Raw genomic sequence first — 26,701 nt, 5'->3', positions numbered from 1 at the left:
CCCGGGCCAAAATCCATCGTGCAAGGGGCTGCCAGCGGTGGTAATTGGCAGCACCTCTGTTTTATCAGGATTGATCTTCAGGGAGTTGGCAGTCATCCAGTTTACCGTGTATCTCAGGATGTTATGCAGGCGTGCTTGAGCTCCAGGAGTATCCTCTATTTGAATAATGATCTGTGTGTCGTCAGCATAGTTATATATCTGACACTCCATCTTGTTAAGTGCTGAAATCAGAGGCTGGAGGTAGATATTAAAAAGGAGCGGAGAGAGCGCCGACCCTTGCGGCACTCCACAGGTGATGGCCGCTGATGCTGATACTAGGTCTGAAAGCTGTACTTTCTGCGATCTATCCTGCAGGAAAGAAGTAAGCCAGCCTAGTGCGGATCCCCCTATGCCTAGATCTCTCACACACGACAGCAGTTGACTATGACACACAGTGTCAAATGCCGCGGAGAGATCTAGCAGCACCAGGGCACCGGGGATCTTTTTGTCAGCTCTACATCTCAGCTCATCCAAGATGGAAACCATCACCAGCTCCGTGCTGTGGTGTACCCTAAAACCAGCTTGATTTTGTTCCAACAGATCATTAGTCTCCAGGTGCCTAGAGAGGTGGGTCAATACATGCTGTTCTAGTACCTTTGCCAGAAACGGCAGCTGAGAGATGGGCCTAAAGTTCTTTAAAATCTTAACATCCGCTCCGGGCTTTTTAAGCAGTGGAATCAGCCACGCCTCTTTGAGCATTGTCGGAACCCGACCTGTATCTAGTGACTTATTCAGGAGGTTTAATACATCTTCCTCCAGCCCTGGCAAGGCCTGCTTGAACACGCTAGGGGGACAGGGGTCTACCTTAGAGCCTGACTTCACCTTCCCCACTAAATTAACTAGCATCTCCCTATCAACTAAGGGTATACTGTTCATGGGGACCTGAATTTTTGGCCTGCATGGAATAATTTGAAGTGGGCATTCTAACACGGGAGAGCGCGAGATTTCAAGTAGGAGCTCCTCAATTTTGTTAGTGAAGAATTCGAGGAATTTGTGACAATCCTCAAGAGAAAACTCGGGCCGCTGTTCCCTGTTCTTCCTAAGCTCAGAGAGAACTTTGAAAATTTCTTTCTGGGGATTTTGGGCAGTAGCGATCCTAGTCTCAAAGAAGTCAGCTATATCTAATTTCATTACATATTTAATAGCATTTAGCCAATCTAAAAAGGTTGTGGGTACATTTAATCCAGCATTTACAGATTTCTCTCCGGGATAGTAAAATAAGATAAAAACACAACTTATTAGAATCTAAAGGTAACAGTTCATACTTAGGGAAGAGACTAAAAAAGAGTAGAGACATTTTCACATGTATATCACACCCAAATATTCCTTCCATACCTATTAATACGAGATCCCAACATTTCTGTATTATGGGGCAGCTTACAAACATATGGTCGTCGTTAGCTTTTTCCTTCCGGCACTTTGGACAACATGGAACAGTACCCTTTGCAGATTTAGATAATTTTAGAGGAGACCAATAAACTCTGTGAAGAGAGAAAAGATGGTTTCTCCTTAAATTGGCAGCTTGAACTGTGACACATAGTAAAACAAAAGATACTTGCCATAGTGTTTCTGTATTGACGTCCGGCAAGTACTCGCCCCACAGCCGTGCTGGAAGTGTAAAGTCCTCGTCTGCCAAATCAATCAGGAGCCAGTAAAGATTTGCCACTTCTTTTTTGTTTTGTTCTTTGGTTCTCAATGCTGTCTCTAAATCATGTGTATAGCCAATCGGTATGCCAATCCTTTGGGACCAACTTTTTATTTGTAAATACTTAAATTTGGATAACTGATTGTCCATCATAAACTTCAGGTCTTCCCAAGATATCAAACACCCTTCTGGAATAAGTGTTTGAGACTTCCTGAGAACGCGACCTAGAAGGTGAGAACTACTTCACCTCCAGGGTCTTATTCATTGCCTGATCTTACCGGCGCAGCCGAATTGAGGTGCTGACGCCGGTAGTCGCGGAATAACCGCCGCCATCTTGGGGAAGGCAAGGTAGCGGTCCAGCTTCTGGACGATTCCCGCCCTCCCGCCTTACTTAAGGATTGATCCACGCCCTTCCTGCAAACTAAAAGCATCTTTCCCCTGAGGCGGAAGCTGGGGGCGCTCTTTCTTTACCTCACTTGTAGAACTAATTACTGAGTGTGCAATACTGTTTCAGGACTTGTCTTTTAAAAATTGTATATATTTTACTGATCGCTGTTTTAGACTTCCTGAGAACGCGACCTAGAAGGTGAGAACTACTTCACCTCCAGGGTCTTGTTCATTGCCTGATCTTACCGGCGCAGCCGAATTGAGGTGCTGACGCCGGTAGTCGCGGAATAACCGCCGCCATCTTGGGGAAGGCAGGGTAGCGGTCCAGCTTCTGGACGATTCCCACCCTCCTACCATGTATAAAAACAAACTATCTACACGTCCGCGCAGCGGGTGCGCCGATGGCGCGCCGAAGGCGCGCCTAAGGCAAGCCCGTCTGCGCCCGTCCGCGCCTGGCACGGCCTAGGGCCAGTCCCCCTGCCCAGTTGACTAACAAGAACCGTGTAAGCTGGACCAGAGAACAGCTTTTACAATTAGGAGCGGGCTCCTGTGCAGCATCTGCTCGCTGCCCCCCAAGTAATTTAGACGGCCACTCCTTTCACTGCCTACAGTGCAACCTGACTCTCCCTCCCTGGAGTGAATGCATCCCGCCACTAACTCCCTCCCCGAGCACTATACGTATATTAAAGGCAGCTTTGATTAATTGCAGATCTCTCCCCCGCCACGCAAATGAAATTTGGTCTACACTGACCACTCACGACTGGGACATACTATTCCTCACGGAGTCCTGGATAAAAGATACTTCAAATCCAGATATCTATTTAGCCACCCCCCCGGACTATCGCTTCTTGGGCATCAACCGAGAAGGTAAAACGGGTGGTGGATTGGCCATTATGTTTAAATCTCACCTCAATATCACCATCAAAAAACTTACTAATATTGGGCTGATTGAAGCCATGTATTTTTCGATTGCAGATTCCGCGGCGGTCTACTTAACCGGCATTCTAGTCTACAACCCACCAAAAGCGTCACCCTCCTCTCTAACGCAGCTGGTTCATATTATAACAGATCTGTCTCTCAAGCACCCGCACTTTATAGTATTAGGTGATTTCAACCTACATGCCGATGATCCTACTTGTTCCCAAGCTATCCGATTCTTAGACTCTCTTCAGAGCCTGAGTCTGACGCAATTAATACAAGGCCCGACGCACGTGGCTGGCCATACATTGGACCTAATTTTTTCTAATCTCCCGGGTACCATCACCCACCCTCCCCTTCCCCTTACCTGGTCCGACCATTATCTTCTCTCGGTCGACATCCTGCTTCCTCCGGCACCGACTCGGGTGGAACCAGGAAGAGACCACAGGAGAAAATGGCACAAAGTTACGTGCACTGCCCTAGAGCCTGTTTTTAGATGCTCCCTGGAGCCTCACATAGAGGACATCGATGTTTGCGTTACCAAGTTCAATGCGACCTTACTGTCTGCTATTGACAATATTGCCCCATCCCTACCAGTCTCGTCTGCGAGATCTCGCCCCTCAGCTCCTTGGTTCTCAGCAGCCCTGCGTGAAGAAAAAAGCCGCTGCAAAAAATTAGAACGCAGCTGGAGACTAACATATGATACAGAGGCAAAAAGTATTTATAGAACGGCCTTAAAGAAATTTACTAAACTAAAAAAATCTGCCATGAGAGAGTTTTTTGCCTCGCAAATTAATCACGCAGATAACTCGGCAAAAACCCTGTTTAAGATTGTTAAAGACTTTGTCAAACCCCCTGCCATGACACCTAATAATCTATCCAACCAGTCTCTTTGCAATGGGCTATCAGATTTCTTTCAGGAAAAAATCGAGAAAATCTCATCTTCCTTTCCTCCAGTCTCTGCATCTGAACAATCCCTTTCCCCCGTCTCTAGCAGCCATGACATTGTTCCTGCCCTAGTTGCGTTTAAGGACCGCACCCTAGATCTTGCACTTAAACTACTTACACAGTGCAAATCAGGTTCCCCTCTAGATCCGGCCCCCCCTAAGGTCATGAGTGATCTTGCTACGTTATTGATAGAGCCACTTACTTCTATATGGAATGCCTCACTACATCTAGGCCAATTTCCCACTGCTTGGAAAGAAGCGATGCTAGTGCCTATCCTGAAGAAAACAGATGCGGATCCCACGCAATTTTGCAATTGCCGTCCTATTTCCCTCCTCCCGAAACCAGCGAAGGTCTTGGAAAAGGCCGTTCAACTACAACTCGCAGAATATTTGGAGACAAATTCCTTACTCCATGATTCCCAGTCAGGTTTCCGCACGGGTTTCAGTGCGGAAACCGCGCTGCTGGAAGTATCGGAGACCATTCGAGAATGTGTGGATAGGGGCGAGGAGGCCATGTTAGTTCTCCTCGACCTATCCGCCGCTTTCGATACGGTGTCCCACAAAATACTTTTAGAGCGACTGGAGCAGATTGGACTGGGTGGCTCTGCCCTGTCGTGGATTAGCTCCTTTCTCCAAGGACGAACGCAGAGGGTCCTTCTCAGACCGTTCAAATCTGAGTGCAAACCACTTGTTTGTGGAGTCCCGCAAGGCTCGGCTTTGAGTCCATTATTTTTTAATGTCTATCTGGCCCCTTTGGCCAAGGTAGTTGAATCATGCGGGGTCAGAGTGATCTCTTATGCTGATGATACACAGCTGATATTTTCCTTTAGAGATCACTTTGACTCCAGCCTCTCTAGCTTTCGTTACTGTCTGGGCGAAATCTGCTCTTGGATGGCTTCTAACCATCTTCGGCTCAACACCGACAAGACGGAGGTCTTGTTTTTTAATCAAAAAATGTCCATACCCTCCACACTGTGGTGGCCAACGGTACTCAACACCCCCCCCCATCCCGGTCCACACCGCTCGCAACCTGGGGTTCCAGTTCGACGACACGCTCTCCTGCAGCCCTCAAATTAACAAGGTTACTGCAGCCTGTTTAGGAATATTAAGGATGATGAGAAAGATCTTCCCATTTCTGCCGTTAGACGCTCGCAGAACGGTCACACAGGCCTTAATTACCTCCCATTTGGATTATGCCAACAGCCTCTACGCTGGGGCCCCTCTGTACCAAATTGAACGCCTACAAATAGTTCAAAATGCGGTGGCGAGACTGATTGGCAACATCCCCTTCCGGCACCCGATTTCAGCGTTTCGCAAAGAGCTCCACTGGCTCCTAATAGCCAGTCGTATCAAGTTTAAAATGCTCACTCTTGCTTTCCGGGCTCTGAACGGAACTGGACCGGAATATTTAAGAAAGAGATTAGTACTATCTCACTCAGTCAGATCCTTACGCTCCAATAACCTACGCCTCATGATTGTTCCGCGATTCCGCTGCGCTAGAATGGGCGGCAGAGCCTTTGCAGTCCTCGCTGCCAAACATTGGAACAGCTTACCGTTAGACCTCAGATTTGCTCCCTCTGAAGCACTCTTCCGTAGCCGTCTTAAGACGTGGCTATTTTCATCGATATAGGTAGATCCTCCCTTCCTGCTTACAGTTTCAGCGCCGGGACACCCCCGTTGGGGGTAGCCGCGCGCTCTACAAGATTCATAATATAAATAAATAAGTTGGGCCTAGCAATTTACACCCATGGATTTTAAAGGTATCACTAATGAATCTTTAGTCCATTCAGGTGAACCAGGTGTGTCCCATATAGGCGCCATAGCGCTATAATAGCAAATTTTTGACAACTTTCTGATTTTGCTCCAGGTGATTGCTAATCTATTTAAAACCTTCAATCGGACTTTCTTGAAGAAGCGTGGATCTTCACATTTATATGGGTAAGCATATTCGGCTCCTTTAGGGTCTTGCAGCATTTCCCTGAACATTTTCCCTATATCTGAGAGGTTGGGTTCATTCATGAGCATTTTCCCTGCCTTCATTAGGAAAACCCATGCATAGATAGATAAATCAGGCGCACATAAGCCTCCCTTGTTCTTTCTTCTTCGAAGTTTCTTCCAAGAAATTCTAGTGCTCTTGAAAGCCCATATAAATGAATTCATTTTTGACTGGATTTTCCTCAAGCTTTCTTCCTTAAAAGCTAAAGGTATGTTTTGGAATAAAAAGATCATTTTCGGTAATAACATAATTTTTACCAAATTAACCCTTCCTATTAGTGTTAAGGGTAAATAAGCCCAGCATTTTAGGAAATCAGAAATGTCCTTATCATTTTTACGCAAATTTATGTTAGATATATCATTGATATCCTGAGTGATTTTTATTCCCAAATATCTCATTTCTCTTTTTGGTGAGGGGAGCAAACGGTGGCATTCCAAGCCATGCACTCAGTTTTTGACTGGTTAATCTCATATCCTGAGATATTACCAAATTGTTGATCTAGACTATATACGATAGGGATAGTGGTTACTATTTTGCCCACAATATTTTGGTATCACATTAATTCTTTGTGCTCAAGATCTTGTCATACAAGCTTTCTAAATATTAGTTATTAAGAAAATCACTGAAATGTTCTACAAAATCAGGCCTACTTATGCTCATTTTTGGTAGAATCCCTGCAAATTAGCTTTTTCGCCCTATTTTTCGTTACAAATCCCTACAAGAGCTGTTTGCAGCCAAAGGTGAACGCAAAGGAAGCTGGGTGTATGACGTAACCCTGCATAGTGGGGATTGAACATTACAAAAACCACCAAAAACTAGTAAGTTAGGATGTCTTCTGCTCGTAAGATATTAACATATATATTTTTTTAATCAGAAGTTCCCTTAAAACGTCATAGGTAACGCAGAGTTATGGCTACTACACGAAGCAAACTCCCAGTCCTCTTGAAATTGCCCACTTATTACCAGCTAAGCAGTTCACAATTGCTATACAAGCCAAAACTCAGTGGGCACAGATCCTGGCCGAAAGCTGTCCCCAAAATGACATAATTACTGTGAATTATGGATTTTGTCCAATTGGAGCCCTTGTCTCACTTTGCTTTTCTTCTCTCCAACTTTCTTCCGTAAGCATGCAGTTGATTTAAACAATGACTGCTTTAAACCAATGCTTTTCCATTACCTCTTGTTATACCATTCCGGTCATGAAGGGCAAACAAAGCCAGGACGTTTTATTTTATTCAGGGTCCATCGTTTGCTGTTCCACAAAATATCGGACTACTAGATACCGCTGATTTTTTTTAACAGCGAAGAATATGTTGTTTCTAAAATCCCACGTTCTTTAAAAGTATGTTTTCTCTTCACCCAAGGAGCATTGCCTAGTATTTCGTCAATTCTTTTCAAAACACATTTCCATGTTTGAAAAATGACAATGTTCATAATAAGTGGACCGAAGTAGACGTATAAAATAGAATGCTTAATGTCGTCTTGTATTGTGATCTGCCAGTTCTTGTGTCATTTACAAACCACGGGGCCTCTCAGCTCGTGGGTTATGATGGTGGTTGGCCCTTTTGGGCGTGGTCAGTAATTCCCCCCCACTCCTGCCTGCTGCCATCGTGAAACTGTCAGGAATCATGCATCAGATTAGCTGGCGTCTCTGGCAGGCCCATGGCTTGTGGAAGAAGAGTTTGCTATGCCACTACCCTTCCTTCTACACGCACTGTGCTTATTAGAGCAGGCACGGAAGGGTTAACAGCATTAAGGGTGCTGGATGAAGTCACACTCACACTGGCACAGCCCTCCCCAGGTTCTTACCTTTTCATTCAGTCACTGGCTGAGCCTGGTCACAGCACTGGGAGCCACCATTGAGACATGTGCTTCCATTGAGACTTACTTGCTGGCTGCGCGCTGCGTGACCCGCTACTGCTTTTCTCTGATTGCCTTGATTTTAACTTTTTATAAACCATATTTGCAATTACTATTTTCGAGCTGCGCGAGTATAGGACGCAGGCGCTTTAGCTCTTGTAGTTTCATTGGGGAATATTAGGTCGAGCTTACCTGCTCTGTAATAGTTTGGCACCCGCACTTTGCGGGACAGAGGGACACTTGGGGCTTACTAGGAACGCTTTGCGCCGTTTTTGGCCGCCATATTGGGTGTGGGTATCTAGGAGGTGATAATTCTTAGGCGCCATCTTGGGTGAGGGGCCAGCAGCTTGCCCTCACAGGACTCTCGCGTTCGAAGGAGGAGCTTATATAAGCAGGAATCCTTCCCTAAGCCAGATAGAATTACTTGCTGGCTGCGCGCTGCATGACCCGCTACTGCTTTTCTCTGATTGCCTTGATTTTAACTTTTTAAAAAATATATTTGCATTTACTATTTTTGAGCTGCGCGAGTATAGGACGCAGGCGCTTTAGCTCTTGTAGATTTAATTCCTAGGCACCATCTTGGGTGAGGGGCCAGCGGCTTGCCCGCTCAGGACTCTCGCGATCTACGGTATTTAAGATGGAAGCCTCCCAAGCGCGCAGCGATGGCGCGCAGCGGGCGCGTCGTAGGCGCACCAGAGGTAAGCCCGTTTGCGCCCGTTCGCGCAATGGGCGAGCCTAGGGCCGGTTTTGCTGCCTCTTCTGACTTCCATCGCATAGTCTATTCCAGTTCAGAACTTATGCAGCTTAGGCCAGACCTATCGCTCTGTAGACAGCAGGACATTGCTATCCGTAAGCCAGAGGTGCTTGCATGTGGCCTACTTAACGTTCGGTCTCTTTGTAAGCATCACATCGAGATCGCTTTTCTCATTGAGTCCCTTGGGCTGGATGTGCTCTTCATTACGGCGGGCAGATAGTGATTTAGAACTGGGACTGGCGTGTCCATTGGGCTACAAAATTAGGCACACGCCCCGCCTGAAGAATAGAGGTGGAGGAATAGGATTTATTTTTAGAGAAACCTTAGCCCTTACTCAGTTGGAGATTAAGGAGGTGCAGGGTTTCAAACTTATGGGTTTTTCGTTTAAAGGACAGAAAGGAGTATTACAATCTGGCGTTCTTTGCTATAGACCATCGGGTAATACAGTATCGACTCTGCCTGAACTGATTGATCTTATCTATGATCTCTCCAATTCCCATACCAGGCTATTAATTTTGGGAGATTTTAATCTGTGGCCGAATGGGCCTTTAGACACTGCCTATAGCGACTTATGCCAGGCCTGCAGCAATATTCAGCTGCAGCAGATGGTACGCTCCACGACCCATCTGAGGGGCCATATTTTGGATCTAGTTTTTGCGGACACTATGCAGGTGATGGTGAATGATATAATCCCCCAGTGTTGGACGGACCATGCACTTGTCTCCTCTCTCTACCTACCGGCGGATTCTTTGTGTGATGCAGGGTCGAGGCCTACCAAAGTGGGTAGATCATGGTCACGACTCTTAAAAACCCTGGCTCTGCCAACTCTACTTCCTGGCGTGTATGTGTTGGGGGGAAATGCTGAAGAAAGCTATACCAGTCTGTGTCAGCAAATTTCGAACTCTCTGGACAAGGTGGCTCCATTATGCAGGTCAAGGGACAGACAGAAACGAGCTAAGCCCTGCTACTCTAATGATCTTCTGCAGCTGAAGCAGCGATGCAAGCGGGCAGAAAGGGCTTGGAGAAAGCATTATTTAGACCCGGCGAAAGCCATCTTTAAGCAAGCACTGAGGGAATATAAAGCACAGATTAAGTGTGCAAAGGCTATCTTTCTCGAGGAAACGCTGAATCAGGTGACAAACAAGTCGCAGACTCTGTTCAAGATTGTTAACGACCTCTCTCGACCAGCTTGTGCCATGAATAATATTTCAGCCTCTCAGGCTCTATGTGACTCTCTGGCAGCTGCATTTGAAGATAAGATCGCTACTATCTTGAGTGGACTTTCCATGCCGGACTCTCAACCTTTGGTGCCTCCGGCTATTACACCCACTTCGGGTGGTCCGAAAGATCTGTTTGACCGGCCTCAGCTGAGCTGCTTCTCCCTTCCTCAATTTGATGATTTCTGCAAACTGGCACAGTCTGTGTCTTCGGGTTCCCCAATGGACCCACTTCCCCACAAATTCTGGAAACGTTTCCTGGAGGAACTCTTTCGGCCACTGTATTCAATTTGTCTTCAGTCCTTTGACACCGCTATGGTTCCCGAGTGTTGGAAACTGGCGGTGGTTTCCCCCCTCCTGAAGAAGCCTACACTAGATCCCACCTGCTCGGTAAACTACTGGCCTATCTCGTTGCTCCCTTTTCCGGTTAAGATCATGGAGAAGTTGGTTACCCAGTCTCTGTCCAGATTCCTTTAAGATAACACCTGTTTGGATATTGCCCCATTCGGCTTCCGGCCAGCGCATGGCACGGAATCCACACTGGTGGTCGTGCTGGACAATCTTCGCTCACGGGTCGACACTGGTCGGGCAGCCTTTTTAGTGCTGCTCGACATGTCGGCCGCGTTTGACACGGTCAGCCACTCAACCCTCATCAGGAGACTGGAGGAGGCTGGGGTAACAGGGTTGGCATGGGACTGGTTAGTCTCATACCTTCACAATAGGCAGCAGGTGGTGGCACTACCGCCTTTTAGATCGGGTGTTCGGAAAGTAGGGCAGGGTGTGCCTCAGGGCTCGGCCATCAGCCCAATATTATTCAATCTGTACCTCCGCCCTCTGATCCAATTGATAAGCTCTTTTGGTATCTCGGTATTTAATTACGCCGACGACACTCAATTAGTCTTCTCTTTGGAAGGTAAAGAGGCCATTTCTTTAGAGACCTTTCACCGCTGTATGACAGCAACAGCGGACTGGCTGTGCTCTAATTCACTCCAGTTTAATGGGTCTAAAACAGAGGTGTTGTACTGTTCTAACGACCGTGTCCCCTGCCAGAGGGCTTCTGGCCCACCTCCTTCTCGGGGGCAGTGACAGCAGCGGAGTCTGCTCGCAACTTGGGGGTCATGTTTGGCACTAATTTACAACTGGATGCCTTTGCCAATAAGACCGTAGCCACATGTATGATGCTGCTCTGTATGCTACGCAAAGTCCTTCCTATGCTCCCAGCACAGGCTAGACCCGAGGTTGTGCGGGGGATTATCTTAAGCAGGTTGTATTACTGCAACACACTGCTTCTGGGAGCTCCAAAAACTCTGGTTGGTAAGTTGCAACGCATACAAAATATGGCAGCCAAGCTAGCAATCTCTTGTCCGCGTACTGCCTCCTCCACTTCAGCGCTGCTTGATCTTCATTGGCTGTCTGTCCAGCAACAGATTCTTTTTAAAGCCTCGTGTCTGGATTTTAAAGCCTTGCATGGACAGGGACCTGTCTTGCTGCACAACCTTTTCTCTTGGTATTCTACCTCTCGAACCCTGCGTTCTTCCTCTGCATGCCTGGTAACAGTTACCAGGTTTCAGAGGCTAAGGATGGGAGGTCGCTCCTTTAGTTTCTCCGCTGCTCAACTTTGGAATTCTCTCCCGCTATCGCTGAGGAGCCAGGGCGAACTTCCATCCTTTAAGAGAAGTCTGAAGACCTACTTATTTCCAAGAGTAGTGTGATTCCTGTGAGTGTGTATCAGCTATGTTCTGTCAAAGCGCCAGGATACCCTTTGGGTGACAGTGTTGCGCTATACAAGAATGCAATACATACAATACATACATACATTTTGTATACTTATCTTTTTTTCCCTTACAGGTCAACATCATTCTCATATAAGTTGTTTCTGTGATATCAGGGTCTCTGTCTCTTGAGGACATATTCATATGACCTTGCATTCTTTTTATTTTATTGTTGTGAGATTGCTGCAGGTTGTTGATAGCAGATTTTTACGATTTCTGACTTCACGTCTATTCCCAGGCACTTCCATAGCCAGTGACTCCTGGTTACCATGTAAGTAAAGTGCTTGGGCACAAAGAGCGACCACAGAACGTACAGATGTGCAAGTGTGGCTGGGCCTTGGGCTGCCAGGTGGCTCCTTGGATGCCCTGGCAGTCATATTGTACCGGGCCTGCCTCAGACATACAAAATATTTATTCAGGGGGCCCTTAAAGTCCTAAGCTGCATTATAGTGATTCACAGCTGTGACCTACTGGGCACACCTAGGCCTTTGCATCGAGCTGTCAACCCCCTGCACTGCCATGCGCACCCTGCAGCTGAGAGATGACTGGTGTGATTGGTTAGGTGTTATCCTGTTATACTAGTGTGTGATTGGTTAGGGTTTATCCTGTTATACGGATGTGTGATTGGTTAGGTGTTATTCTGTTATACTAATGTATCATTGGTTAGTTTTTATCCTGTTATACTTATGTGTGATTGGTTAGGTGTTATCCTGTTATACTGATGTATAATTGGTTAGAGTTTATCCTGTTATATATATACTGATGTGTGATTAGTTAGGTGTTATCTTGTTATACTGATGTGTAATTGCTTAGGGTTGGTATCCTTTCTGCATCATGCATTGACATCATGTTCTTCTTCTTTCTCGTGCAGCTGCGAAGAGCTCTGCCCAGCAGGCAGCCACGGGGCCCAGTGCGAGCAACGGTGCCCGTGCCAGAACGGGGGGACGTGCCACCACGTGACTGGCGAGTGTGCGTGCCCTGCAGGATGGAAGGTGGGTATGGGAATCATTTCTGCTTCAAGTGCTGGCTCATGTGAGTCATCTGGTGGGTCTGACCAATGCATGCCACTCTGGAGAGCTGTGCCGGTAGGAAAGGGGGAGCTTCCCCAAGATGCAGCTGTTTCTCAAAGCCTTTTAGAGCTCAGATAGTTGGGAAACGTCACCTGCATCACGAGGACCTTCAGGCATAGGCCAATCCGTTACCTATTGTTATTCTGTTTCTTAGTTATGAAGTTCTCACAACCCTAGACTTCTTGGCGCTAGAAAGAACTAAACAAGACTAGAACTTACGAAAATAAAATTCAGATGTAAAGAATTATTAAAGAGCTGAAAGAAGAGACCAGACCATCTGTCTGGACAGCGATGAGTCCAGTAGATGCCAAGCAGTGATCGGTTGAATAGTCACGTCTTCAGCTGTTTCCTAAAACTCAATAGATTGCATTCTTAAGGGCCGATTTAGAAGAGGCGATTTCCATGTTTTTTTTGTGGCTGCTATTGGGAAAAAGTCGGTCACCGAAAGTAGTACTAGAGGTACTGGGTCCATGGCTTAGGACAAGTAGCTTTCTCCCTGGTTGAAGACATCTGAACTGTTGTGAAAATTTGGGGTGTTGGAATAGACAGCTCTGTGAGTGTCCACCACGGTGTTAAAAAAAAATCCGTTGTAAGTAGGCAGCAAACGTGAGTGACCTATGCGATGACGACTGTGGAGAAGCCAAGATGGCAGCCAGGACATAGGCAATCTCATCTAGGCAGCCCCTAGTGCAATTCAAATACTTCCATCTTATATGCTCAACCCCAGATAAATTGCATAAAATGCATAGGTACCCCATGACCTAGTGAACTTGCTGCACGAGGGATGTAGGATCCATACTACACATTATACGGGACTCTCCACTGATACATACTGGTCTAGAGTGCATGACGCTCTACGCAGCATCCTCGGTTACACTGGGGTTGGAACCGACCAGCCGGGAACAAGACATTGTGCAGTATTGATTGCCTAAGAGCCAAAAGAGACATTTGTAAGCATAGGCGCTCATCGTAAGCCGCCACACTGGCGGAATGGCTATGTAGCATGGACCACTCTACCTTGGCAGAGACCTACGTTTACAGGACCTGTGGGTGCCCTGGGAAACATAAAAGGAAATGAGGCAAATCGATGGACTATTTTCTGGATGTGCTGCTATAATCTTACCTTCAATGTATCCCAAGATCTTTGGACATTACTTTGTTATATATTCTTACATGCACTTGTCATGACCAGCTGTAATGGTGTGTCATTCTCAGATGCCCTGGTACAGGCTGCTTGTTGTATCTTATGATACAAAATACAACTAAAGATATTTTTAGAAAAAAATCTGCTGTAAAAAGGAAGCAGAAGTAGTGAACGCAATTTAATGAACCATGGCGATGGTTGAAAAGGCTTGAAATGAGTTGTGCTGTGGCTACTAAACTAACTGAAGTCCATGGAGAGATTCCGTCCCCAACACCTACGTGATCCATCACTCAGAGCTTCAGTCCGGGAACTCAGAGCAAAGGAGAGCAAATAAAGCAACAGTTGCCTGTTAATGCCCGGTGTGCATCCTGAAAATGACTCTTACAACGTGTCCCCTACTCCTTCACTATAGTAGCACTACTTTCTCAAATATCTCAACACTAGGAAGCAACATAATGACAAGTCATGTTTAGGGGCGTGTGAAGTGTTTACCTTCCAGGCAAAGTCGGAAACTTCACACTCACTAAAGAAAAGAAAAGAAAAGAAAAGAAAAGAAAAGAAAAGAAAAGAAAAGAAAAGAAAAGAAAAGTTTTTCCACAAGATGTTTGTATTTGTATCCCTCTATACTCTTCATCCTGGTCTTCTTCCTATTCCCGGTTTTATTCCGAGCGTTTTTATATGAATGTGCATATGTTTAGTGTTTTTAGCATTGCCCACAGAAGTGAATTGTGTCTATGTTCACTTAAAGTCATGTATACAGGTTACAAACTCCCCGTAATTCCGTTGTTTGGGCATTTAATTTATTTGGCTTCATTAAGAAATCACCAAGCGTAATGTGACAGTGCCTAGTTTTGGTGCATGAGTTACTAGGGGTCTGTTTGTTGGTGTGGTCGAGGGGCCGTACTTTGGGCATGGCATCAAGGATCCTATGCTGGGGTCTTCACCGCTTGTGCACTAGGTGCATGCTACCAATGTTACCGTGACCATTTAAAAAGGTGAGTGTTTACTTTTTCCCTGAAGTCCATGAGTTTGGGGAGCTACAAAGGACCAGTGAGAGGATGTCCCTTAGTCGGGGACAGGGCGCGAGTCGGGGTACCACAGGGGTGGACGGCGTCCCCCCACTTAATTTACCAGGAGCACGATAACTGGAGCAAATGGAGCCACACATTCACTCTTTGGCCTCTCTGGGGCGAGATCGGAGCTCATTCAGAATGCTGCTCACGCGCTGCCTTCTCTGATGCAATCGCATCTAAGGGGTGAGCGAGGGGAGGCAATGAGTCTGATTGTGCAAGTCACCTTTTGTGACTTCACTTTCTGTTGTGACATCAGCGTTCCCACCACTTCTAATTTTAGGACTTGTGCCCTCCCCTGACTGAGAAACATCTATCTACTCTTGACATACAGTGGATACTGGGAATAGCTAATATATTGGGCTGGCCAGACTGAAGATGGTGTTCTGGTTGGTAGCATGGTATTTTTTTTTCTGTAGGTAGACTGGTGCTGACCTTAAAAGGCGTCAGTCCTGATTCTCTTTCTGTTCTTATTCTTAAGCCTACCCAAGTCTCGCTACTACGCCTAGCCCTCTTCCTATTCATCTTTCTAGACCTAGTTTTGTTCCTTGGTCTCTTCCTCTCTCTACTGCTCACCTACAGCCTCATGTGCAAATGTGCTTAGCTGTTGTAAACAAAAACACATGATTTATGACTATAGACAGTTCTAAAAGCTTTTTATGAGTTGGAAAACTCTTTCAAACTGATTTAAAAAAAAGCCTCCGTGATCCATAGAGAATCGTAAATAGGAGGGTGCATGAAAAAAAAGCCCATTATATTTAGGATTCACAATCAAATTTGTCACTAGTTTGTGCCCCCAAAATATTGATCATTTACCAGTGCCCAAGTTGGGGTGGTAAGTCATTCACAAAGGGAAGGCTGTCCCAGGGTGACAGACTCTCTTTGGAATTCATTGTAGCCACCCCAAGGAAGCGAGGGGTAGGCAGACAAAGGCATAGGCTGCTTTGTAAATAAAAAATCCCGTTTGGGTATGCCAATGCAGCAATGGTGGCCTGCTGTCTTTTGCAAACATACATCACTGTATTGGCTTCCAGCCACCAGGGATCACAAATAATGCAGGCTGCCTATTTTATATTAATTAGGCAGGTTATTTTGTCATCCCTGTGACTGAATAATTTGCATTCCAAGTTAAGACATAGGCATCTATGCAAATTGCATTCCCAATTGGTGTGCAAACTGCACATTCCTAGTTTGTTCATGAGAATAGTACATCTGACCGTAGTCCACTTCCTGGTCATGCTGATCTTCTTGGTACCATCTATAACCCTAGTCCTTGTTTTCATGTCTACTTCCTAGATGTAGGGCGTCTTAGGTTGTGGGACATCTGCCAAAAAGTAGATGATGTTCTGGCTCCCCTACATAAAGTGTACAGACTAAATAGAGTGGGCGGGACATCCGTTGCTAAGTTTCTTCCTAATTCTAGTGCTCTTTCTACCCTTCTTCTTCATGCTAGTCCTGTTGTCTAAACCTAGTCCTCTTCATGGTCCTAGTCCCCTTTTTAGTCCCTGCCCGAGTCCTAGTATATCCCCTGTCCTCCTCCTGGTCCAGGTCTTCTTCTTGGTCCTAATCCTAACCATGTCTTTGTCTTAATCCTCTTTCTAATCCTAGTCCACATCCGAGGCCCAGGCCTAGTCCTCTTTCTAGCCACAGTTGCCTTTGTCAAATTCCTAGCCTCTTCCTGGTCATAGTCCAAGGCCTAGACCTCATACTAGTCCTCTTTCTATTCATATTTCCTAGTCCTGTTACTAGTAGTCTGCTCTTCCTAACCCTAGTCGTTCACCTAGTCCTCTTCCTAGTCCTCATCTTTGTGTTTTACTCTTCGTAGACCCCATTCTTTTCCTAGTCCTCTACATAATCATAGTCCTCTGCCTAGACCTAGTTCTAGTCCTTCCTATTCCTAGTCAACATCATAGTCTATTTCCTTCCCTTAGTCTTTTCATAGTATTGACTTAGTCCTAGTCTTCTTCTTAGTTATTTTCCGAATCCTAAACCTCTCCCTGGTCCTGGGCCTCTTCCAAGTGCTCTTCTTGGCACTACTCTGAGTCCCTTTCCTACTTCTATGCAAAGCTGTCTTCCTGTTTTTATTCTTCTTTCTAGTCTTAGTTCTCTTTCTAGTCCTCTTTTTACACCTATCTATGTTACTAGTGTTCTTTCTAGTTCAAATCCTCTTCCTAATAGGCTTCCTAGCACTCTTCTTTATATTCTTTCCATGGCCCTGTCTTTGCCATCCTTCTCCTACTCCTTCCCCACTCTCATCAACTTTCCTCTCAACTGAAGTCAACCAGATATGACCTCCAGGCAGGGGGGACATAGACGCCTGGAGTGGTGTAGAGATCTGTCCACTCCTTTATAGAGAGTAAAAAGGAGGAATTGGAACAGCTGCAGATGAGCACCTCTGAACCAGATGGTGGGTGATTCATGGGCAGTCTGTCCTTGTCTCAATGCCTGTATTTTTTTTGTTTTGTTTGTTCACTTTCATAAATTATATTCTGAGAGGAGGACATCAATAGTTGGCTTGGTAGGGGGCACTCACAGCCCCCGATTTTAGTGCTGGCATGACAGCCCAATTGCCCCATGATCTGTAGTTACAAATTCTTTCAAATATACATAAAGTTGGCTGTGGCTCCACCCAGAGGAGTACTGCTCTCACCCCCCTCAGATTATTGGCTGTTTGATGTATCATTCCACCTCTTATGGAGTGCTAGTATGGAAGGTGCGAGGGACTATTCTATATCTCAAACATACACTGACTCATCATACATTGAATTCTATATCTCATAGATGCATTATATATGGAAAGAGACTCTTTTCCTTTTGTTTTTTCACTGCAACAAGCTTTTTAAAAACGTTTTAGTCTGAATTTTAATACAAGCCAGAATGCAGCCTACACTCTCATTAGAATTTGACTAGGGCACTCTTAGTTGCTTAGTTTTACAAAATGCATATGCAATTCTGCGTGCTGCTGTTTGAAAAGTATGCCGCATGCTGCTGATACCATGTGCAAATGTTATTATTGTGGCTTCTTAAAAAGGCCCAGATTTTTTCATAAACTTTGTCAACAAGCTCAGAGAACTATGATTTGTTTAGGCCCAGGGAAATTTAAATAATGCTGGCATAATTTTGCGTTACGCTTATCATGCAAAATTATTTAAATGACACATTATGCCATGCTGTGTAATTACACCCCCATTCATGCCAAATTAAAGTGCGAGAACAAGGCGAACAACCGCGACACGAGCGGCTGTTGTTCGCTGCAATTGTGTTTTTGATGCTATGTTTGTTAGCGTGAAATGCATTGCTACTTCAAAAATTGACGTGACGACGCACTTCACGCAAAAATATGTTGCTAAATGACCGATTTACATTTAACATAATTACGCACAATTTCACGGATTTTTCCCAAAACTTCAGCTTTTTATGCAAAAGCAAATTACGCAAATTTCACCCACCCCTATTTTTGTTCCTTTACGCCCGCCCACTCCAAGGAAATATGTCTTCAAATACTATGCACATTTGGCCAGCATTAGCAGTTTCATGTGGTAAGAGATGCACCATTTGCAAATACATTTTCAGACCATTCATTAGGATAGAACACTCTACCCATCCAGCCGACTTTGAATCCTATGAGGCTTAGGCCAGTGTAACTCTCCAAAAGGGACTACAAATGCCCTATTTGCTACCAAATTTGCCCCCACACAGGACAGTCACCCCAAACAACTACTACCTTGAAAAGCACCAGGACATTTCACACGGATTCAATGTACCTGCATCTCATGTCCTGTCTGGTTGTACCTCTGAGTCTCAGCTTGTTCTTTGTCTTGCTAATTCCCAAATGTGTTTGGTGGTCTAACACCATAATCAAACTGTCTCTTTTTGGTCAATGTATAGAGAAGTATTATAACGTAGATCACAAATTCCTTCTTTTACTAACCAAAACGCCATGTCCAGTCACTTTGTTACAACCTACTCCTTGCAAAATGTTATCTCTCATCCTCCTTGACATTTCAGCCAATGATACACCAAAGTTATATCATGCACTCCTCCAAACCATCCACCAATACCCCCTTCTATACCAGGGCCAGCAATCTTAATTATTATTATTTTTTTTTAAATCAGTTGAATAACTCCTAATTCCAGGTAAGACCAGTGGCGTAGCTAGACCTTTTGCCAGCTGTGGCGGACCCTGCGTTTGCCGCCCTGCGACAGCCGTAAGTAAAAGGGGGAAGACCGCCACCCCAAATCTATGCCACTGAATAATCCAGCTCCAAATCCTTCCGATGCAGTATCAATCCAATGTTATGTAAAGTGATTTATAGAATAGAAGAAATACAGCAAAACCTGTCCCGATGCAGAAGAGAAAACAGCTATGCTATGGTCAAAGATCCATTTATAAAGCCATATTTTAAGTTTCTGTTTAAAAGACACTGTCTGAAGTGAAGGCGGCAAAGACTTCTAGACTGTTGCTCCTAGATGCGAAAGAGTGCGTCAAGTAAGTGTCTGTGGAACGGTCAGATGGTGCAGAAATAGGCTGAATTCTTGAAGATAAAATGGAACCGTACTATTTCAAGGCTTGATCACAAATTCCGCAATCTATGCAAGATGTGCAGAAAAGTGTATACAACGTTTACCACGCATTTTTTACCACGCACTACACTTACAACGCAGGCATTACCACGCATACCATTACAACGCATTGCGCTGGGGGGCGCTCTAGGATAGGGAATAAGTTTAATTTTATATCCAACACCTTCCCTAGTGTCCACGGGGACTGGAGTTGGAATATAAAATTATACTTACCACTATCCAGCACCTCAAAGCGCTATGCGTTGTAACGGTATGCGTTGTAAATACCGCGTTGTAATGGTATGCGTGGTAATAGTATGCGTGGTAACGTCATACATCCGCAGAAAAGTAGGATGAGAGACCGTGTCGAATGCAGCCAACATGTTGAGCAGCATCAAGGCAGCAGAATGACCTTTGTCCACTATTAGTTTGAAATCGTCTGTGACTGCGACAAGCGCTGCTTCAGTACTTAAGTGAGGGCGAAAGCCTTATTGAGTTTGATCTAGAACACACATACTTTCAAGTTGGTAGGAGACTTGTTAACAGCCTTTTGGGTGGGAGGGGTAAAAGAGAGATAGGCCGTCCTACTGCTAGGCCTCCTGAGGTGCTCCTCAAGGCAGCTAACTGTGCACAGCAAAATAATGATTTTTGGTGCCCTGCACCAACTGACTCAAACAACAGGACAGACAACCCAAATTTGAGACAAATCTACAAAAACCGAGATCGTCAGCCGCCATGATGAAGAGCTTTCTGAGTAGCAAGAAGGAATGACCTATTTATACTTGTCAACTTAAAAGTCCTTGCACAAGGAATAGTGTTAAAAATGGACACGCTCAGTTCTTGCCTGAGCTTTCTTCTATATTGAGCACTAAACTCAAAATGCTTAGCACCTGCCTGAGCAAACACCTGTAAAGGGGTGCACCTAGACTCAAAACGGATGGCGGGTGGTGCTAACAGATCAAACAAAGCAGGCAGAGCTAAAACTTAAAACAAAGGGGTGGATCTATCCTTCGACCAGAAAATGGCAGTATGCATTGTACATTTTAAAACATATTGATTAAGCCAGAGATAATTATAACATGTTTTACTGGATTTGTCAATGTTTATATGCTACTGACAGAGGTATTTAAAAAGGACAATGAGTGATTTGACAAATGAAAAGCAGTTTCTAAGAAATTCAATTAAAAGCAGCTTTGTACCAGTTTTTGCAAAATCAGTTTGAGATGACAAAAAATCATTTTACAAAGAGAGACATTTCTGTCTGAATGCCGACCAAATGGTAATTTCCAATCTGCTCACTGGGTCATTGCAACATATGCTTGTTGGTTTGAGGCTATACATATACTTATCTCAGATTATTGACCTTTCTGGATCAACACACTTTATTTCGGGATATGATTGGCAAATCTCTCATTTTATTCAAAATTCATCTTCCATATTGACTCATATATTGTGAGTGCCAATCAGTTGCAAATATGGTTGTACTATGCCAGTAAAACATTCTATTCAAAATCAAACAAATAGTTGTTAGCACCTCGCATTGAACAGTGTCAATGTGAGATGACAGCGCTATGTCCATGCAGGAAGCCACATAAGCCAATAGGCTTAAAGAACTGGCAAAAAAAGTAGTTGCCTGGTGTTAGAAATTGGGTTACTGGTTGATGGGGATGTGAGCCTTGGTCAAGCAGCAACCACAGTCTTAGTCAGGGTGAGGCACAAGCAAACTAGGGGTGGGCGGAACTCGTAGAATTTGACTCAGAGGAATACTGTGAAGTTACAGGAAACTCAGCGAGATTCTGCGGAGTTCTACCAACAGGCAGAAATAGGCCGGTTCCGCTGCTCACAATGTGATTAAGAGCAAAGAGCGGGTTCTGCATTGAAAAATCAGCATGAATGACACCACGCTGTGTGTCAGAGGGCACAGCTACTTAAGCTGATTTTGCTGCCTCTCGATTCGATTTTCTACTACAGCGGCAGACTTCTGACCGCGAACGGTCGTGATCGTCTACGTTGGAAAAAATTCTGCCAGGTGTCCTCCTTGCAACCGAAAATCACACTAGGGGACACCAAATCTCGCTCACCAACTTACTGTTGTGCCACTTTTGTATGAGAAAAAAATCCACCACATGGCGATTGGCAGTATATGGCTGGAACTCCGCATTAAAAGAATAATGCAGAGTCGTCAAACTTCTGCCAGTTCTGCTGGCAAAATTGAATATTTCACCAACCCCTAAAGCAAACCCCAAATCAACCTGTGTTCAGACCCCTCCTAGCTTGGCACAGTACAGTCAAGCTTAACTTATAGTCAATGTATATTTTTGTAATACTTCAAATAGTAAAACAGTGAAAACACGACACAGAAAGATCCCACACCAAGTTAGAAAAATAGAGCTAAATAGGCTGACCGCGATGGAGAGCAGATCAGCTACAGTCCCAGATTACGCCAGCTAAAGTTTTACCTTCTCAAGTTTTGTGCCAAGAGTTATGTTTGCTTTGGAGAGGGTGGCAGGGAGCAAGGAGAGTGTCACGGGCGGTGCTTGGTATGGCGTGAAGAGCAGGACAGGCGGGCTGGAGCTTCATGTGGCGACTGTCCATGGGCGATCGATGCTTGCTGCACAAAGAGAAAGACTGACTGTGGCTCACACTGAATTTTGGTGCAAGCAGCACAGTTCTGGGTGACGTGACTCATTCGTGGTCACGAAGAGCCCAAAAGTTTGACTTATAGAGCCTGTGAGCCGCACCAAGTGTCCAGGACCTGGGAGGGACCACTTGGAGGTCAATAACTCACAGCAGCTGGGCCCAGAAGCTTGTTGTGGAGCTTTTTGTGTCCCTAAGATTACGGAGGCCAGTAGAATAGCTCTTTGAGCCACTCTGTGGTCCTGAGTTCAGGATAAGGTTGCAGGTCCAGTTCTTCTTCCCCTGGCAAGAGGGCAACAGCCAACAGGTCAGAAGTTCATGCAGAGCAGCAGTTCAGCAGAGTAGCAGATCTTGACACAGTACAGCAGTCATTCATCCTGGCAGAGTGTCTACAGGTCCAGGATTATACTGAAGAATTGGCGTCCGAGGTCCTTCTTAACCTTGTACCCTGGTTCTGCAAGGCTGGAGAAGCATTTTAGATAGTGACTTTTAGGTGCATGGAATTCCAGGCTGGCTGAAGTGACAATGCAGGGTCGTTAGACCCTCTGTGTAAAGGCAGAACACAGGCCCTTTGTGTGAAGGCAGAGCACAGGCTTTTCAGCCTCCCCATCCTGCCAGCAGATGGCCCATCCGGGTATACCTAATCCCTCTGTTGTGTGTCTATCTGGGAGGAATTCACAAAGTCTAACCGTCTGCTACACCCAGTCATGTGACCAAAGACAGGCTATAGACAAAAAATGGGCTAAGGGCAGGATAATGCCAATTTTCTAAATGTGGCATTTTGAAAATAGTAATTTGAAATCCGACTTCGCCATAAGTTAGGATTTGAAATTCCAATTCCAGAGACACCTAACATGAAATGTTTAGCGGGTCCTATTTTGAAATTGCACTTATATAATGTAATAAGATAACCCCAATGTTATTCTATGGGAAAGATAGGCCTTGCAGTAGTGAAAGATGAATTTGAGAGTTTGGCTACCAGGACATGTAAAATTTAAAAGTACATGTCCTACTTTAGAAAAAATATTGTACACTGACCTCCAGGCTGTCCAAAGCCTACTCTAGGGATGACTTATATGAGTTTAAAAGGAAGGTTTCCGCCTGGCAAAAGTTTTATTTTGCCAGGTCGAAATAGCAGTTTAAGACTGCACACACAGGCTCAGCATTGGCTGGACCGAGATAAATGTAAAGGGCTATTTAAATAGGTGGCACATCCAGTGCTGCAGGCCCACTAGTTGCATTTAGTTCACAGGACCTGGGTACATGTAGTAACCACTTTACTGGGGACTTATAAGTCCAATCTAATATATTTTAAAGAGTTGTGGAGAAAGTGATTTATAAGGCGAGGGGTTGCCCGCCTAAATTCTGAAAAAATTGGACGCCATGGATGAAATACTACAATCTAGACTTGGACACGGATGGGGGAAGTCTAGACCTTTCACACGGCTGGACAGAACCAAGTCATTAATAACCCTGACGCCTAGCCCATACCTGACGTCCACGATTGTACGAGAACTGCCTATGTATTTGCATATCTGTGATGTTGATGTAACTCTGTGTTTCTCATCGAAGAGTCTGCAACAATATCTTCTGGCCATTCTTGTAACTCGCTGCCCACAATTGAGCATACTTCATGCATTAACGTCTCCTTTTTCTAAGTGTATGTTTTTCTTTTCCCTCAATAAAATGAAAAATAAAGTTTTAAAATGTTTCAAAGAGAAAGCCCAAGCACCATAGCACTGGTTTGCACTGCTAGAATCCAAAGTTCAACAAAACCGAATTCAGCAAAAAATAGGATGAGGAAGGCAAAACGCTTGGGAATGACGCTGCAGAAAGGGCCATGTCCAATACCTTGAAATATGTTTGCAATGAATGGTGTCCTAATATGTAAAGGATATAAGTATTCCTTTAAACTCCAGAACACATGGGATTTGTGGCTGATAGGCAGTGTCCTGCAAATAGGTCATTTCATCAGAACCATAAATAGTTCCTTTTAATAGCATATGGTATAACAACAACCATGCTTTTAATTCTTTTCTGAAGCTCCCGGCACATAAAGTGGCAAATCCACTAATTATCAATGCAGTTATTAAATCTTGCAAGTGGCAGTGTGCTTAAAAAAATACAACATTTGTTAAGAATTTCTTCAAACTTCCTTTGCGAAGAATTACCATATTCTCTATAATATTTGTTCCTAAATGTCTATTCTAATAGCTAATAGCCTGACATGGGTAGAGAAAGGGACCACCTTGAATGGGGCACAACAGAGATACCAGGCCGACAATATTGTTACCAGGTTCACACAGGAAAAAGCAGTGCACAAAGCCGCGTTTTCATTATGTGGTTCTTTTGCATAGGTATCTGATTATACATAATATCAGTTATGCTTAATTTGAGATATCCCAGGTTAGTCTGGACAGGAGAAAGTCATTGGAAGCATTTGCTTCCAGATTTGGGGTTTTGTTTGTAATTAGATAAGCAACAAATTATGTTTATGAATTGTGTTTTGTCATAGAACGATCGTCAATGCAAGTAGGTATATATCATTTATTATAAGGGATTATTTTGCCAAGAGTATAAATATATTTGAATAAGGCTTCAAAAGCCTTTTGCTACCAAACTACACTACCTTGAAGAGGTAAGACACATTGATGTAATGTCTACACAAGGGGAGAACTGGTGTATATCATTTGCATGGACACCATCCCATAACAAACTGCAATAATACATTAAAGCAAATTCTATGTGTCTTGCATTGCACCCTGAGAAACTCATCTTAGAGGCATTTGCTTTAGGCAGCAGAGGTATATGGCTAAACTTATGATATGTTCAGGCTACAAATAGCTGAGCTACCCCTCAGGCGTCAATGTTCTGTCACCAAAGGAAGGCCCAACAACCCATAATTTCTGCTCACATTCTTTTAAAATTGCCACTGGCCCTTCGTTATGTGCTGGTGGACACCCACTAAATGTATTGAAAACCTATACATACAAAATATGAGTTGAGTTTCATACAATGAACTCTGTAAAACATCTTGCCGCTGAACTAATATTCATAAAAATGAATCAATAAAATTAATGAGTTGTAAGATCTTTACTTTGTTTTATGCAGACGAAGATGGAGTACATTCCAGATAGAGGAAGCAACAAAAGAGAAGGAAAATGCCCTTAATGAAGCGCACCCTCCCCCTCCCCCTGCCCCCGGCATCCTTCCACAAGCCTTTATAAATCAGAGGATAGGTAGCAGGAGGGAAGAGTCAAAATGAATGGTTCACTTAGACTTGGAGACAATCACATAAACAGCATGGGGCTTGTTTCATAACCCCTTACGGCGAGGCTCAGAACACCTAGCAGATTTCCGGAATTTCTTGACAAGTCATGTTGCCATATTCTGAACACCTTGTAGCTGGTGAATAGTTGACTCAGTAAGGCAAAGCATTGGCACTAGTCAATCTACAAATGATGACAGCATTACAAACACAAGCTTTCACATTTGCAACAGATGGATAAGGCCGGTGAAATGCCATCATTGTAAACTTGTCTGATATTATTCAGTCAAATGTAAATGTACAGGAATTTATATAGCGCAAATCACCGAGCGGTTTCTAAGCGCTTGCTTAGGGAACCCGTCCTGGTATTCCCCTGTGAGATAACCCAGGCAGGGTATCCGCAAGGTGAAAGCCAGGCATCCCGCCGCGAGGGGCCGTTGGGGAGATTAAGCAAGCTATTGCCCAGAGTCGCAGAGTGTGAACCCGTGAATCAAGTAGGCACCGGGGCAAGAATTGTCGAGTCCATGGACATTTTAAGACTCAAGACCCCGCCGAGCCAGGAATTGAACCCTGGTCCCGGGCTGACCTCTGCTTCCAGGTCTGCCTCCTCTAACCAGTGAGCCACACTTCTCCACAGTCCAGCCACAGGGTCAGTCTCCATATCAAAACTCGGCCTTAAACTCAGGAACGGTGCTCTTCAAGATGTTTAGAAAGTTGGTGAGTCAGAACTTTTCATCAATTTTAGTGACCACTGGTAAAAGAATGATCAGCCTATAGTTAGCTTCTGTCCTTTGGTCCGAGTCTGATTTCTTCAAAAGGCGTTTGAAAGCCTCTATCTTCCATCCACTAGTGAAAGTGCCGAATGAAAACAGGTAAAAGTGGGTGTAAGAAGCACAGATAAAGATTGGACAAACATCATCTGAGCTATTAGATTATATGAAGTTATAAACATATGCAAACTAGGTGGGCTTGGTGATCCCAAATTGAGACTAATAAATTGTAAGTGTAGAAAATCCACCTTTTCTCTGTGTTCACACCTTACTTTTGCCTTTTGCTGGACCCTGCATGTCTGCTGGCTTTAGAACTCTGTGCACGCTAACCCTGCTATCTAGTAGTTAAGTACCTGGGCTCCCCACTTAAACATTCTAGAATTGGCATATTCCTAATTGGTATATTTAACTTTCCTAGAAGTCCCTAATACATGGTTTCAAAATGAAATGTACCCAGGGCCTGTGTGTTAAATGTCTCTAGTGGACTATTGTGCCATTCTCTACAGTGACAGTATAAAATGTGGCTTAATGACTATCATTGTTACCTGGTTGTATCATTGTAAAAACTGCAATTCGACCTGTCAGAGTAAACCCTTTTGACAGGTCAAAACCTCCCTCTTAAATATTAAGAAAGGCACCCTTAT

At 44.6% G+C, this 26,701-nt stretch overlaps 1 protein-coding gene across 2 annotated transcripts in view; it reads left to right on the top strand.

Annotated features, from left to right (window-relative positions):
- MEGF11 (multiple EGF like domains 11) overlaps positions 1-26,701 on the top strand; it is a 1,355,792-nt gene that overhangs the window by 560,229 nt on the left and 768,862 nt on the right. For both annotated transcript variants that reach the window (XM_086957988.1, XM_086957987.1), the window contains exon 6: positions 12,407-12,527. In XM_086957988.1, coding sequence (XP_086814114.1) covers positions 12,407-12,527 — 121 coding nt within the window. The remainder of the gene's footprint in view (positions 1-12,406; positions 12,528-26,701) is intronic.

This window comes from Lissotriton vulgaris, chromosome 2_1 (assembly GCF_964263255.1).
Source record: "Lissotriton vulgaris chromosome 2_1, aLisVul1.2, whole genome shotgun sequence".
Classification (NCBI taxonomy): domain Eukaryota; kingdom Metazoa; phylum Chordata; class Amphibia; order Caudata; family Salamandridae; genus Lissotriton; species Lissotriton vulgaris.
Note: the sequence above shows the minus strand (reverse complement) of the source record. Positions and strands in the feature narration are given on the sequence as shown.